Below are 17,032 nucleotides of genomic sequence, written 5' to 3'. Positions count from 1 at the left end.
CAAGAGATGTTGGTAAGGGAGAGCTGGGTATTGTCAGCTTGTATGTAAAACTGATGCCCAGTTCTTGCATGTTGTTTGAAGGGTGGCATGCAGTCAAGAAATAGAAGAGGGCCAAGATCGATCCTTGGAAGAAACTAGAGGTATCTGCTAGAGTGTGAAAAGAAAGCATTTCAGTTGATTCTGTGGCTGTTTAATAAAAATCGAATCAGATAGGAGTGATCACACCAGTTCATGGAGATGGAGGAAACATCCCTAAATGGACAAAATTATATCACCATTTTTGGTGTCATCTGCAAACTTAGTAACCATGCATCCTATCTTCTCATCCAAATCATGTATATAAATGACAAGCAAAAGTGGATTAGTACCATTCCCTCTGGATGCTGCTGCTCAAGGGACTGCAGTTTGAAAAACAATCTTCTACCACTACCCACTGTCTACTACAAAACTGGGATAGTCATAGTGTTAGCATTTGGAGGGTGCAGATTTCTTGAAATGAATCTAGGGGAGTTCTGTGTATCAATACGTAGAGGCCCAATCAGGGATAGTGCAGTGCTGAATCTGGTTCTGGGGAAGGAGGCTGGGCAAGTGTTCACCGTAGCAATGTGGGGACATTATTTGTACAGGATGATGAGAGACACAGATAGAGTGGATAGCTAGAGACTTTTTCCCATGGCGAAATGACTGTTACATGGGGGCATAATTGAAGGTGATTGGAGGAAGGATAGGGGTTCTTTACACAGAGAGTGGTGGGTGTGTGGAATGCGTTGCCGACAGTGGTAGTGGATTCGGATACATTAGGGACATTTAAACGACTCTTGGATGGGCACATGGATGACAGTAAAATGTAGGGTATGCAGGGTAGTGTGATCTTAGAGTAGGGTAATATGTTGGTACAACATTGTGGGCCGAAGTGCCTATACTGTGCAGTACTGTTCTATGTTCTATCCACATTGCACCCTTCCACAAACTCTGTACTCTTGTTGTCAACTCCGTCGTCTTCATCTTGTGCTGAACCAGACAGTTCACAGCATTCCCTCTAATTTTACAAGATCCTTGCAGAACCAGAAAATCATGTGTGGAACATCATCTGGGAAAAAATCCTTTGTATAATATGTAGAGGTTTTGTCCACCTCATCATACCCTTCTCCCCCTTGCTTGACCCATGTGCCAGTGAGACCCTAATCCATGCTGATTTCTATCCAGGTGTGGTCATTTTAATGATCTCCAGGCCAATCCTCATAGTGCATAAAGCCCAGGTCATCATGAACTCTGCCGCCTGTGCGCGATCATGCATTATGAACCATTTATCTCGCAACTCCTGTCTTCGTTAACCTACAATGACTTTCAGATTCCAACATTTCAAATGAACATTTTCATCCTTGATCACTGTAACTGCCTCAAACTGAACTAGCCCTCCCATCTCCATTCCATTTGCTGCTTCCAGAATCTTTTACAATGTCTCCTTTCTCAGTGTTTCTATTAACAGTACTATTTCGCGTGTTTCATGTATTTAACCCCATGTTCTGGAATTTATCCTAATGTGTTCAGTCTGCCCAGTATCAACAGCTTTCATGAAACCCAGTGTTTTGACCAAGCTTTGTGGTGACTTCTTACATCTCCTCCTTCAGCTCAAAATTAAACCCTGTTTTCTGGATCATTAGAACAGACCTCTATTAATTGTCCAGTAAAATAATGACTCTGCAGCATTCCTTCCTATAGTTTTATCCTGAAGTAGGTGCTACCTCCCACCCTTAGAGTGTGCTGGAATGTAGTTATCTGGACTTCCAGCTACAGTTTCTGCCTGACCACTTTTAAAACATACAGTGGGAAGATGATTTTGCCATTACATGATCATTTCAAATAGCAAGGGCCTCCACTTAAGAGCCATACCTCATAAAAGTTTCATTTCAGGCACCTGAAATTAAAAATACATTTTAATGTGAAACAATTGCATCTGGAACTGTGCTTAGCATTATAGTTATTTAGTTGTGTATTATTTTATATCATTTGTAAAATTTCCATATTTGGGCCTTCCAGTTTGAACAACAATGATTATTTGTTTCCCAAATCTCACTTCATAAAAGATGGCTGGGTGATTTAGTAAATTAACCCTTAGCTTTTTGACTTTGCTGCTGAAGTTACGCTCGACTTTTATGTCTGATGAGCCCATTTCTGGAGATTTAGTACAGGAAACTTCAATGTAGCCATTTAAACACACAGTAGAAGATTTAACTTGGCAGTCTCACTGGTATTGAGAGTTGTTGAGGTGTGAATGAAAGAAGGAAAATACAATTGAGGCTACTTTCTGACCTTAGCGTGATGTTTGATTTGAAATTAAGGGAACTTGTTTTGTATCTGACCATTCTCTGGCATTGATTTAGCAGATCCTTAACACATGAACAAATGCTTGGAACTCTCATTTTACATTATTTTCTCAGTAGGGCTGCATTGCATTCCCTAGTTAACTGATCTAGATTGACAATGTAGTTATCAGTGTCCCAAGTCTGTGCAATATATGCTCTTAAATAAAAACAAGTACACCAGCAATGTAGGTTAACATTTATTTTCTGCATGCCAGTTCCAGTTTTCCAGTGCACCTTGCAGCCACTTGATACCTTCCACAGATGGGTCACGTTAGATTTGGAACTTTTGAAGCACTTTATTAAAATTTTTTAAAAACCTTTTTCGTGAGATTGATTTTACAACCCTATTGCATGCATTGAAGGATAGCACCGGAGTTAAAAGGCTAAGTATTGTGGATGTTGGAGAACGCAACTAAAAGCAAATTGCTGGTGAAACTCTGCATATCTGGCAACATCTTTTGAAGCAGAAATGGAGTTAACATTCATAACTTTAAAATCTCTACTTTGCTCTATCAATTCTGCTACCTTCAGCAGGGTGTCACAATCAAAGACATCTTCCACTTCCCTTCTTTTGTGTCGCTTCATTCACTCATCTGTTACTTCTCACAGCTCTTAACTTCACCAAGTCACCTTTCGCTATCCAATTGCAAAAGGTGAACTCTGCCTTTTCCGGCGGCAAGACCGAGAACACCACTGCCATCAAGGATGCTGCTGTCTCAGCTGATATCGAAGACACCCCTACTGCTGCCGCTCCCGCTGCCAGTGTCAAGGACGACATTACTTCAGCCGACGTTGCCCCACCCGCTGCTGTCACCTCAACCAATGCCGACTTTGCCCCTGACTCTGCCCCCACAGCGACCAGCTCTGCAGCCAGCCCCAACCCCAAGCCCTGCCGTGTGTTCACCATCCCCCGAGATCATCCCTTCACTGAGGATGAAGATCAGTCCTCAGTAAAAGACTCACCTTCGTCCCCCTCTGCCCACACATCAATGAATCCCGACATCCAAGCGTGAACGAACAGGTTTTCTGCTGTCTCTGCCTCCGCACCTATTTCTTTAACCGTGAGTATAACCCATCCTCAACAGACCGCTTCTCCCACCTCCAACACATCCCATCCTACTGGAAACCACCCCAAGGCCTCCTACCCTCCCTCAATCTCTTCATTTCCAACTGCCAACGCAACATTGATCGTCTGAACCTCTCCATCCTTCTCATTCACTCCAACCTCTGCCCCAAGGAACGGGCAGCCCTCCACTCCTTCTGTTCCAACCCTAACCTCACGCATCAAACCCACAGATAAAGAAGGCGCAGTTGTGGTATGGCGCACTGACCTTTACAACATGGAGGCCAGGCATCAACTCTCTGACACCTTGTCCTACTGTCCTCTGATTATGACCCCACCCCTGACCAGAAAACATCATCTCCCAGACCATCCAAAACTTCATCACTTCAGGTAACCTCCCACCCACAGCTTCCAACCACATCATTCCCCCAACCCCACACCGCCCATTTCTATCTCCTTCCCAAAATCCACAAACCTGACTGCCCTGGTCGATCCACTGTCTCTGCCTGCTCCTGCTCCACTGAATTTATCCCCGCTTACCTTGACTCTGTTTTCTCCCCCTTGGTCCAGGAACTGTTCCTGTACATGTACAGAAGAAAATACTGTGGCTGAAACTAAAAATGCTGGCCTGATAGAATAACTCAAACAGAAGTATGAAGCCTTTTCTCTCTGCAGATGCTGCCTGACCAGCAGAATATTTCCAGTTTTTATTTGTATGGACTGGCACACAATGTGAATTAGCTTCCAAAATATTTATGAATTGATCCAACCTTATTTGTCATTAACTTAAGGATCTCATTCCCTTCATTTCTGTCTCTTTCCCACCACCAGTGGTTTAACTGCATGTGTGGTAGCTAAATTTGCAGAAGATACCAAGAGATGTAAAAAGCTAAGTTGAAGTTGTCAAACGGTGATAGAGTTTGCAAAAAGATACAGATGAGTTAAGTGAGTCGTCAAGAATTTGGCAGAATGGTATAATGTGGAAAAATGTGAACTTCTCCACTTCGTGTGGAAGAATAGGAAAGCAGTATTTAAATAGAGATTGCAGAACTTAGTACAGAGAAATCTGGGTATCTTATTATACAATTCATAAAATGCTGTTATACAGATACAATGTGGCAAAAAATGAAGAAGATAGCCTTAGACTACAAGAGGGTATAGACAGGCTGGGCAGATGGGTTTATCAGTGACAGACGGAATTCAATCGGGATAAATGTGACGTGATACATTTGGGCAGGACAGACAAGGCAAGGGAATACATGATGAATCGTAGGAAAGCAACAAAGATTAGAGGGATCTTGTGTGCATGGACATCGATCCTTTTTGCTTTGTAACAATTGGATAAAGTTATTAAGTATATGGTGTATTCAACTCTATTAGCTGAGGTATACAGGAGATTATTCTGGAACTGTGAAAGTGTTGGTTAGACCACAGTTAAAATATTGTGTCCAGATTTGGGATCCACATTATTTTGGAAGGGGGGAGAATGTAATAGCACTGGTGAGAGTGCAGAGGAGATTTACCAGGACATTGCTTGAGCTGAAGAATTTCAGTTATAAAGAGAGATTGGACAGGCTGGAGTTGTTCCTGGGCTGAAGAAAGTTGAAGAGGCTAAGCCTATATCCTTTGAAGTTTAGAAGTTTGAGAGGTGATATTATTGAAGATACTGAGCGGATTAGATAGGTGAGTAGCAGATGGATGTTTCTCCTGTGGGGAAAGCCAGAACGAAAGGACACAGTTTAAGATTAAGAAGTTCTTCCTTTTAAGTCACAGGTAAGAAGATGTTTTCCCCCTGATGGTCATTTAATTTGTGGAATTTGTTCATGGAAGTTATTCAAGGCAGAGTTAGATATTTGATAGACCAACAAACAAAGAAGGGTCAAGGCCCAAAAAGTCAGCTTTCCTGCTCCTATGATGCTGCTTGGCCTGCTGTGTTCATCCAGCTCTACACCTTGTTATCTCATTCTCCAGCATCTGCAGTTCCTACTATCTCTGGAGAGTTAGGAGGTCAGACAGAAAAGTGACATTGAAATCAGATCAGCTGTGATATTCTTCACTTGCAGGAAAGTCTCAACAAGGGAATGGCCTGTTCCTGCTTCTGAATCCTGTGTTCGTTTGAGTTGGATATGGAGGCCTATAATTTTGGAATTACGATCTGAATATATCCCCCCATTCTTGATGCTGATGCTGCCAGAGTAATTTAAGTTTTGAAGTTCAGTCAGAAGCTATGTAATCACTTCTTACCATTAATGAACACTATAAACTTTGATAAAAGCAAAATATTATGAATGCTGGAAATCTGAAGTAAAACAGAAAGTACTGGAGAAACTCAATCTGAAAAGTCCTTAAGAAAGTTGCATCTTATTGAATGAAGTGTAATTGCGTCTTTAACAGTATGCTCAGACATAATTACCAATGGGCAGTTTCTCTGGTTCTGAAAAATTAATTTAATAAATGTGGAGTTTCAATATTTTCCACAACATTCAAAAAATATAATTCAGATTGGAATAATTCATTTTGAAATATATTTATGATACTTCTGTCTTAGTCCATGCATACGCTGCAAGCTTTATTTTGCTTCCTATAAAATGACTAAAGTGTAAAAGAAAATTGGCACTTTTAAATTCCTCACTCACAGCCTCTGACAATTCTGCAATGTGATTGGCTGATTACTGTGGTCAGTTATTTCATTTACTGGATGCTGGAGATCCTTACAGTAGCATCAGAACTAAATTAATGTCATGAAAGATCAAATTTCTTCCATAAAAATAGCTAGGCCTTTGTAGACAACTTTCTACATTGTCAGTGGCAAAAGATGTTGCTTCCCTGTTGATCACAAAATGTCAGCCTTTCTCTGCCAACATTTAAATCAATACTTTCTCTTGTATAGTAATTACATTCCAACTTGCACTGAGGGCAGAGGAAGTCTGTATGCAGGAGAAGTGGTGCTGTCATCACCAAGTATGGAGGAGTTAACCCAGGACCAGGGAGACCGAACTTCTCTTGATGCAGCAGACAGTGGTCGAGGAAGTTGGACTTCATGTTCAAGTGGATCTCACGATAACATCCAAACAATTCAGCACCAGAAAAGTTGGGAGACACTCAGCAGTTTGGGGAATCTTCATTATGAGACCTGTGCTGAGGGAACAGGACTATCAACTATATGGGCTTCAGGTAGCCAAATGGATCGAACCAAATTCTCTGAACATGGCACAAAATTGATTAGGCAGAACCAGCCTAGAGATGGCATTGATCATGCTCAGTCCAGAAATAGCTGGGCATCAACAACAGGCTACTGGGCAGAAGATTCTGAAGGTGACACTGGAACAATAAAACGGAGAGGTGGAAAGGACGTAGCTGTTGACTCTGAAGGAAGCAGTACAGCATTAGCTCCAGATGATCCAAAGCAGAATGTTAGACCTTCTCACATAGCAGTGTCTTCTTCAACAGCAAAAGGTAAGTGTTACGCAGAATAAATAACAAATAAGACATTTGAAGTAGCTGATCAGTGTTAGTATTTATGTTCCCTTTCCATCAGATTTGAAAGAAAGCATCAGCTGTTGAGATTGCAATTAATAACACCTACTGGAAAATAGCAATGTGATATTCTTTTACTTGAATAGAAAACTTGATTTCAGGTTTCCCATCCCAATGAACCATTATTTACCAGTTTAGTCCCAGCTCCATTATTGATCTGGATTCCAGGAAGTATGCAAGAGAAGAGCATGTGAACTTTGTCCGTTTTGTTCTCTCCATGTTCATGGTCTTACCAGGAGAAGGGGATTTCAGTTTTTTTTTCATTGGAAAGCTGTGCTAGATGGATTCAGGACAAAAAAAAAGTTTTAAATTTTAGCCTAACAGTGTGAAGGTGGTACTCATGTATTTAAATGTACTCACCCAAATTTCTAACCTTGCAGCATGCATTTTACATTTCTCTATGGTGTCACTTGATGCTAGTCTATAAAAAACACCCTGGATAGCAATTCGTTTTCTGTGCCTCTGGAAGCTTTAGCCTGTGTCCAGTTATGAAGAGAGATGAGTCTTGAAAAATAATGCTTAACATATTCAAAGTATCAATTGCTACAAATGGTGCAGGAATTGGCTAGAGAAGTCTCTGTAAATCTTGTTATATTATTAGTGCAGAATATCCAAATTTAAACATCACTGCTAATCTAGTTACTAGTTAACATTATTGATTGAGTGGTCTTTTATGCACATAGAAATGAAGTCTTGATTAAAAATTGCCAGTGCCTTAACCTAAATCAAATAGAATTTTAATTTACTCTACATCTTCTGTATAAAGTGTGCTTTTGCCTGTTCACTTCCAGTGCAATAAATGACTCCCAAAAGATGGCCTCTGTTCCCAACCCTAAAGCTGTCAACCGTTTCTTTCTGAACTCAGAAATGATGTGCAGTGAGTCATGTGGCAAGAAAAACATCCTAATATCCTTCCACTCCACTCTACAATATACCGGACCACTAATTAGGATTCTATACTGTAAGACATATTAATAAAATTAACTTCAAATACTAGATGATTGATTATACAAGTACAAACTTATGATTTTTTAATGGCAGGTTAGTTCAACATTATTTAAATTCAATGATCCACATACTACTTACTGCTTTTTTTTATTTTCTAAGGTTAATAATCAACTTGGTGAAACAAAATCAGCCCCAGAAATTAGATCAACACAGTAACTTTATTTTACTATTAAGTTTATCACGTACATTTACTAAGATTCCTGAACAAAGCTGAACCAGAATCCAAGGAATTGTTTATGCAGTTAAACTTCAGAAATAATCCAACTTTGAAACATGGGTTGCTATTTAATAAATATAATAATATTGATAATGCTTGCACACTCCATCTGACTACCATTTTTATTTTTCTGCCCTCAATTTCAATAATCCTTTCTCAAAAGACTCAATTTCTTTACGCTGTTCTCCTAGACTGTATCCTTTTTAAAATTTAAAATGCATGTAATTTCTTTCAGCCCAGCATCTTGTTTTGTTGTTTTCCATAAATTTCACTTCAGTTCTTGACTTAATTGTATGCCATATTAATAATTAAACATCTCTAATGGTAGTGTATTGTTACTACAGCACGTAAAGAGGGCAGGTATCGAGAACCACCACCAACTCCTCCAGGGTATGTTGGAATCCCCATTGCAGACTTCCAGGAATCTCATCGACATCCAGGCATGAAGCCTCCAGATTATAATGTAGCACTACAAAGGTCACAGTTTGTGGCAAGGCCATGTGATCCCCATGGACTCTCAACTGTTCAAAGCCCAACTGCACACACAATCAGTCACTCACAGGTCAGGCCGCTTAGCCGGCCTCAATGGCACAAACCAAATGAGTCAGACCCCAGACTAGCTCACCTACAGCCCCAGGGTTCTCCATCTGAGGACGATGAGGATGGTAAGTGCTAAATTATTATTTTGAATCAATTTTGAATTTATATAATCAAATGTACACAATTTGTGCTGGCTATGCTCAGTGGACTAAGGCAAGTATACTATCATTAAGTTATGAATACAGAAATAAATGTTTCTAAGTGCCAGGGCATTTATTGCTAGGTAGAAATCTACATTATTTGATTGAAAAGTTGCCATATACTTCAGGAATTCAGAAGAATATATCATTTAAAAAAAGAGTAGGAGATCCACACAGCTGGGGAGCTGTCTGCATCATCCAAGTATGGTCATTGGATGGTCTTGGGCCTCGACTCCACTTTCCTGCAGGCTACGTACATTCCTTGATTCTTTGTGAGACCAAAAATCTGTCTGTTCTAAAAATATATCAATGACACACCCAAAACTCCCTGGGGCAGTGCAGTCCAAGGCTTCACAGCCATTTGAATGAATAAAATTCTTCTCATCTAAGTGATCAGCCTCTTATGCTAAAATTACTCTCTTTTGTTCTGTATTTATTAACCAGGAGAAGCAACTACTTTTTATCTGTCCTGTTAGGCACCTTTGTAATGTGAATGTCGACCCAATTCACTCAGCTGTCATCTTTACATAATCGATTTCAGCCTTTGGGCCACTCTAGTCAACCTTTTATGTATTGCCTTCAATGCATGTATCTCCTTCCTTGAAAATGGAGACCAAAATTCCATATAGCATCACAGGTGTCATCTCGACGCAGCCCTTTACAATTCAATAAGACTATTGTTGTACTCCAAACACTAGGCAATTAAAGCAAAAAATAACATTTGCTTTCCTAATTACTTGCTGTACTTGTATAATAATTTTTGTGTTCCTTTTTCGAGAACACACACAAGCTTCTCTGACTATCAGCACTTACAAGTTCCATGTATTTTAAAACATATTGTCCTTTTCTGTTTTTATAATAGTGACAAGGTTAGTAGCCTTACATTTTTCACCTTGTTTCCCACACACTTAACCTGATTTTTTGTAGCCTCTTTGTGTACTCCGCTGTTTACATTCCTACTTAGATTTATATCATCAGCAAGCTTTTGATCTAAGTCATTATTATAGATTGTAAGTATCTGAGCACTGATCCTTGTAGCACTCCAGTAGTCACAATCTGCTAACTTAGAAATGCCACATTTATGCTTACTGTTGTCTTCCTTTCTTTTAACTAACTTTCTATCCATACTAGCTAATATCATCCCCAATGCAGCCTTGTACAATGATCTTTTATTTGACAACTTATTGAGTGCCTTCTGGAAATCCAAATATACTGTATATGGATTTTTGTAACTCTATTAATTTCATCCTGAATAAACCCTAATAAATTTGTCAGATAGGATTTCATTATTGTAAAACAAAGCTGACTTGTTCTAATCATGTTATGATTTTCTAAATGCATTATTAAGAGTTCGGTAATAATACATGCCAGTAATTTCACCATGATGGGAATGCTCAAGCAACGTATATGATAAATCCCTCAAATTGAGTTTTTTTTTGTTTCTTCGTTAGTTTCAGTAAACTACATCTTGAACCTGTTTTTGACATCTTACTAACGCCTAGGCCCAGATTTAATTGTGACTGTCATCCTCTCCATCACTGCAGAAATAATGTAAAATCCTAAGCCCTGCCCCAAATCCTGCATTTATCATTTCTATAGGGATAGTGTAGCAGTCTGTTTGTAGTGTGTGCAGCACATTTCATGGAGAGTGGACTTACAATGACCACCTGCCTCCATTCAAATTGTATTATGGATTTCCTGGAGCGTCTGGAATCCAGAATATGGAGATTAGACCAGGTAAGAACAGGTTTGTTCTCAGTTTGTTTGTTTTGGATAGCCTTTAGAAGGATCTGAGTATAGCTCCTGAACATCTAGGGGGGTGGAGGGTAGGGATCCCTTTGGGGTGGAGGGTGATCCCAGATCCTTTGAGGGAGTTCAGGGATCATTTTTTGTTGGGGATTTGGGGGCATTCAGGGATTCTTTACAGGTGGTATCAGGTGCCTTTTGGGATTATTAACTATGGAAAAGATTATGCTTAAAAGTTGTATAAATGCCTTGGAACTGTCTATTTTGTCCAGACCTGTCAACAAGTAAAGGCCTTATGAATGAGTGCACCTAGAACTTTCTTTTTTCTCTGTGCGCATTGTTATTTGTGGACACTAGTTAAGTTGGCGTGGTGGGTGAATTGGGAAAGGATGATGGGTGGAATAAGACACTACGGTCAGAAATTGGATATTGGAGCCATGGGTGATACGTAGAGAAGCATGATGTGGGAAATCGTTAGTGTGCAATTGGTGGCCTGCATTGAGCATGAGTATGTGAAGGTGAGGGAAGTGAGAGACGGGTGAGGGCTGGAGAAATAACTTACTTTGTTTTAGTCTGTGGCTACAATACTAGAGCCTCAAAGCAGTCATTCTGCCCAGCCATGTTTTGAAACTGACAGCCTCCTAGCCTCTTCTGAGGTCACTCAGCTAAATTTCATTGCAGTCGATATACTCAGAATGAGAATTAGAAATATGAACAGCCGTTACTAATTTTGTCTGCCTCCATGCATATGACCTGGAAATGAGAATCTGGACATGTATTCTTTATTGATTTTACTTTATTATTGAACATAGAATAGTGCAGCACAGGAACAAGCCCTCCTGCCCACCATGTTTGTGCTGATCATGATGCTGCTCTAAACTAATCCTATCTGCCTGCATGTGGTCTGTAACTCCTAAAAATAGTAACATAGTAATTTGCTATTATGATGTCCATTAAGGGATAAATACCAAAATATTGGGATAATTACCCAGCAATTAATTGCAAAAGCCATATAAAATTATGAGGGGCATGGATAGGGTGGATATTTGGAGTCTTTTTCCTAGGGTGGAAATGTCAAATACTGGAGCCTGACGTTGGTGGGAGGGCATAGTTTTAAGGTGAGAGGTAGCTAAGTTCAAAAGAGATGCCGAAGAAAAGTTTTTTTTTTAACACAAAAGGTGGTAGGTGCATGGAATGCACTGCCAGGGAGGTGGTGAAAGCAGGCTGTGTGTCCCTGACAAGGCCAGGATTTGGTGCCTGTCCCTATTTTCTCTTGTACAGTGTGCTGCTTGGTCAGTGTGGAGGGCATTTAAGAGTCAACCATGTTGCTGTAGGTCTGGAGTCATATGTAGGTCAGACAAGTTAAGGGTGGGAGATTTTCTCCTCTAAAAGACACTAGTGAACCAAATTGATTTTTACAGCAATTGATAAGTTTCATGGCACCATTTCTGAAACTGGCTTTCAATCATTGATTTGTCAAATGAATTATACTTCAACAAGTTACCTTATTTGTATTTGCAAAGATCTTGTTTTCAATAGATCCTACCTGTGCAAATGAGATTTTATTTTGAGGTTTTGTTTGCTAGTGCAAATAAAGCTGTCTAGTAAACAGATCCAATAATTACTCATGCCATGTTATTATATATCTACGTCTGATGAGACTTGAATTCAGACCTTCTTGCCCAGTGGTTAAATAGTTATTGCAACAAACAAGTGATCATTGCTATTTTTACATATATAGAGGTATGGATAGTACTACTGATCCACAAGAATTACTTGCTTTCAGCCATGCCATTATCAAATCTAACTGTCCAGCTGGAACTTCAATTGGCATCACAATAGCACTTATGTTCTGATTACCATCTGTTAAAGTGTCTGGTTGTCCAAAAGCACCTGTCCATCGGGGAATATCAAAAATATTGTATGTTGGAGCATTCTAGTTTGTTTCCTGCCAGATTCACAAATACTTTCATTATTAATAGTTGTTATATCGTTCTGACAATAGAACAGAAATTGGAGGCAGCTGATCATGGTAATTCATCCTTTAAGGCTATTGTTTACTGAAAATTTTTAGTAAGTTGCACATGATTTTGCAAAATGATTAGGCTAGGTAGAATGAGAGTTTGCAGAGCTCAGATACAGAGAAATATCTGTAGTGACACAATATATGGTAACATTTGTATTTCTGGAAAATAGAAGTAGGATGTATGTTGCCTCTTTAAGAAATTGGGTCAGGTGACCTGGTGCAAAAGCTAGGAGAGGCAGACTAAAATCGACTGTGAAGCTGAGAGGATGTACAGTAGAGCATTCCCTGTTCTAGTTTACCCTCTATCTACTTTGTGCTCTGTTTATGGTTCTAGTGAACATCTATTGTGGCTGTACAGTAAAGGTATGAGACCATATCTTTAACCAATTTGATTCACTTCACGTGATATCAAGAAACAGTTGGAGACACTGAATGCTGTAAACGCTATGAGCCCCGACAACATTCTGATAATAGTACTGAAGACTTGTGCTCCAGAACTTACCACTCCCTTAGCCAATCTGTTCCAGTACAGTTACAACACTGGTACCGACCCGGCAATGTGCGAAATTGCCCAAGTATGTCCTGTACACACAAAGCGGGACAAATCCAACCCGTCAGGTACCACCCCATCAGTCTACTTTCAATCATCAGTAAAGTGATAGAAGTATCATCAACAGTGCTATCAAGCAGCACCTGCACAGTGGTGCCCAGTTTGGGTTCAGCCAGGGCCACTCAAAACCTCAGAAGCTCATTACAGCTGTGGTTCAAACATGGACAAAAGAGCTGAATTCCAGAGGTGAGGCAAGAGTGACAGCCCTTGATATCAAGACTGCATTCAACCCAGTGTGGCATCAAAGTGCCCGAGCAAAACTGGAATCAGTGGGTGTCAGTGGGCAAACTGTCCGGTGGTGGAGTCATACCTGATACATAGGATGATGATTGTGGTTGTAGGAGGTCAGTCATCTCTGCAGGAGTTCCTTAGGGTTGTATCCTCGGCCCAGCTTTCTTCAGCTGCTTCATCAATGACCTTCCCTCCATCATAATGTCAGAAGTGGGGATGTTCGCTGATTGTGCAATGTTCAGCACCATTCATGACTCCTCAGATACTGAAGCAGTCCATGTTCAAATGCAACAAGATCTGGACAATATCCAGGCTTGGGCTGACAAGTGGGGAGGCAAGTGTCATTTTTGTCATTACAAATTCCAGGTTATGACTATCGCCAATAAGTGACAAGCTAACCACCACCCCATGACATTCAATGGTGTTACTATCACTGAATCCCCCACTATCAACATCCTGGGGGTTATCATTGACCAGAAACTCAACTGGACTCACCACATTAACAGAATGGCTACAAGAGCAGTCAGAGGCTAGGAACACTGTGGTGAGTCACTCACCACCTAACTCCTGGAACCCTGTCCGCCATCTATAAGGCACAAGTCAGGAATGTGATGGAATGCTCCCCACTTGCCTGGATGAGTGCAGCACCAACAACACTCAAGAAGCTTGACACCATCCAGGACAACGCAGCCCACTTGATTGGCACTACATCCACAAGCATCCATTCCCTCCACCACTGACATTCAGTAGTAGTTGTGTGTACCATCTACAAGATGCACTGCAGAAATTCACCAAAGATCATTAAGCAGCCCTTTTCAAACCTACAACCAGTTCCATCTAGAAGGACAAGGGCAGCAGACATGTGGGGCCACCATCACCTCCAAGCTCCTGTTCAAGCCACTCACCATCCTGACGTGGAAATATATCACCATTCTCTTCACTGTTGTTGGGTCACAATCCTGGAGTTCCCTCCCTAATGGCATTGTGGGTCACTCCACAGCAGGTGGATTGCAGCAGTTAAAGAAGACAGCTCATCACCACCTTCTCCTAGGGCAACTAGGGATGGGTAAGAAATGCTGGCCAGTCAGTGATGCTCACATCCCACAAACGAATAGAATAAAAAAGACTATATCTGGAGTACTTTGAAAAGCTTGATCTTAACTTGAAAAAAGATAGAAGCACTGCAGAGAGGATATACTGAACTCCTTCCAGCTTTGAAGGTCTTGTCCTCTGAAGAATGGCTAAACAAGTTAGGCCATTGGAGCTTAGAAAATAAAGGATGACCATATAGAAACATAGGATGCTGAGGGAACTTGATAGGGTGGGAGAGTGGTATACCAGAATGATGTTTCTTCAAGTGGAGGAGTGAGTCTAGAACCAGAGACCATGGTTTAAGAAATCAAAATCTTCATTCCTTGATTTTTGTTTTGAGTTGGTCATGGAAACTGGGTCATTGAATTTATTCAAATAATGTTAGGTACTGGGAGGAAAGTGAATTTGAGTCCACAGCCAGATCGGAACCAGATTCAATCCCGCTTGTGGAGCGGGATTGAAGGTCTAGAGATAACAGGAACTGCAGATCTTGGAGAATCCAAGATAACAAGGTGTAGAACTGGATGAACAAAGCAGGCCAAGCAGCATCTTAGGAGCACAAAAGCTGACGTTTCGAGCCTAGACCCTTCATCAGATTGAAGGGCTAATGACTATCCTTACTCCTAAGGATATAGCCTTGAGAGGTTAAACAGGCAAGTTTACATTTTTATGCTGTTTTCTCTAATGTCTTTATGGCCTTTTATTCCATACAATTTCAACTAATTCTGTAACTGATCAATCAGTTTATAATTATGAAAATTAGTGATGTTCTTTGTTCACACTTACTTTTCAGAAATCAAAAGTAATCCTTAAGTGCAGCATCTCTGTGTTCCTGAGACAGGAGAGTGTAAAAAGGCTGTTGGTGTAGAACAGTTAATTAGAGTCAATTACTGCAGTAAGGAGGGATGATATCTTAGAAAGGTCCTCAAATGAAGCTTTGTGGGTAGAACTTAAGAATGTTTAGGGGCAGCTATTTTCTTGGGAATGTATTATAGGTTTCCCAAGAGTCAGCAAGAAAAAGAGGAGCAAATCTGCAGACAATCCACAGAGATGTGTAAGAGTAATAACTGGGTAATTATGTTGGGAAAGTTGAAAATCCCTAATATAAATTATAGTCATATAGCATAGAAACAGAACCTTTGGTCCAATTAGTCCATGCCCACCATGTTCCCAAACTAAACTAGTCCCACTTGCCTGCATTTGGCCCATATCTCTCCAAGCCTCTCCTATTCATGTACCTATCCAAATATTGTAACTGTGCCTGCATCCACCTTTTCCTCATTCCACACACAAACCACTCTCTGTAAAAAGGTTGCCCTTCATATCCTTGTAAAACTGTCTCCTCCCACCTTCAATATATGCCCCCTAGTTGTGAACTCCACCACCGTAGGGAAAAGATCCTTGCGAATCACCTTCTGTATGCCCCTCATGATTTTATAATACTCTATAAGGTCATTCTTCAATCTCCTGTGCCCCAGTGGGAAAAATGTCCCAGCCGATCCAGCCTCCTCCTTTTACTCAAAATCCTCCATTCCTGGCAACATCCTGGTAAATCTTTTTGACCCCTGTCCAATTCAATAAATCTCTTCCTATAAGCGGTGCAGTCAGAACTACAGTACTCAGAACAGGCCGCACCAAAGTCCTGTAAGACCTCAACATGACAACCTAACTGCTGTAGTCAAAGGTCTGAGCAATGAAGTAAAATGTGCTAAACACCTTGTTAATCACTCTCTCTACATGTGACACAAATTACAAAAAATTGTGTGCCTGAACCCCTAGATCTCTTACAACACTACCCAGGGCCTACCATAACATTGCATAAGTCCTGGCCTTGTTTGTTTTACCAAAATGCAATACCTTGCATTTATCCAAATTTAACCCACTCCTCAGCCCATTGACTGAATTGATCAAGATCTCTTTGAAATATTAGATAACATTCTTAAACGTCTACTATATCACCAATTTTGTTGTCATCTGCAACCTTACTAAGCGTGCCTCCCATCTTCTCATCCAAATTCTGTATATAAATGACAAGCAAAAGTGGACCCAGTACCGTTCCCTGCTGCTCACAGGCCTCCAGTTTGAAAAACAATCTTTCACCACCACCCACTGTCTCCTACAAAATTGGGACAGTCATAGTGTTAGCGTTTTAGAGGGTGTGAATTCCTTCAAATGAATCTAGTGGAGTTTTTTGTATCAATACGTAGAAGGCCCAACCAGGGATGGGGAATCCAGTTCTGGGGAAGGAAGCCAGGCAAGTGTTCAGTGTAGCAGTGTGGGGACATTATTTACACAAGATGATGTGAGGCATAAGTAGAGTGGATAGCTAGAGACTTCTTTCCATGGTGGAAGTAACTATCATGAGGGGGCATAATTTTAAGGTGATTGGAGGAAGG

The 17,032-nt window shown here is 40.6% G+C and overlaps 2 protein-coding genes across 18 annotated transcripts in view; one reads left to right on the top strand and one right to left on the bottom strand.

Moving 5' to 3' along the window:
* Positions 1-17,032, top strand: part of rapgef2b (Rap guanine nucleotide exchange factor 2b) — a 387,135-nt gene that overhangs the window by 348,841 nt on the left and 21,262 nt on the right. For all 16 annotated transcript variants that reach the window (XM_048527135.2, XM_048527035.2, XM_048527046.1 and 13 more), the window contains 2 exons: positions 6,320-6,885; positions 8,536-8,856. In XM_048527135.2, coding sequence (XP_048383092.1) covers positions 6,320-6,885; positions 8,536-8,856 — 887 coding nt within the window. The remainder of the gene's footprint in view (positions 1-6,319; positions 6,886-8,535; positions 8,857-17,032) is intronic.
* LOC125450836 (protein regulator of cytokinesis 1-like) overlaps positions 6,203-17,032 on the bottom strand; it is a 190,390-nt gene continuing 179,560 nt past the window's right edge. The window contains exon 13 of one of the 2 annotated variants that reach the window (XM_059644769.1): positions 6,203-7,242. In XM_059644769.1, coding sequence (XP_059500752.1) covers positions 7,093-7,242 — 150 coding nt within the window. In that variant the 3' untranslated portion in view covers positions 6,203-7,092. The remainder of the gene's footprint in view (positions 7,243-17,032) is intronic. The other variant, XM_059644767.1, reaches the window with a different exon arrangement.

Source organism: Stegostoma tigrinum, chromosome 1 (genome assembly GCF_030684315.1).
Source record: "Stegostoma tigrinum isolate sSteTig4 chromosome 1, sSteTig4.hap1, whole genome shotgun sequence".
NCBI lineage: Eukaryota > Metazoa > Chordata > Chondrichthyes > Orectolobiformes > Stegostomatidae > Stegostoma > Stegostoma tigrinum.
Note: the sequence above shows the minus strand (reverse complement) of the source record. Positions and strands in the feature narration are given on the sequence as shown.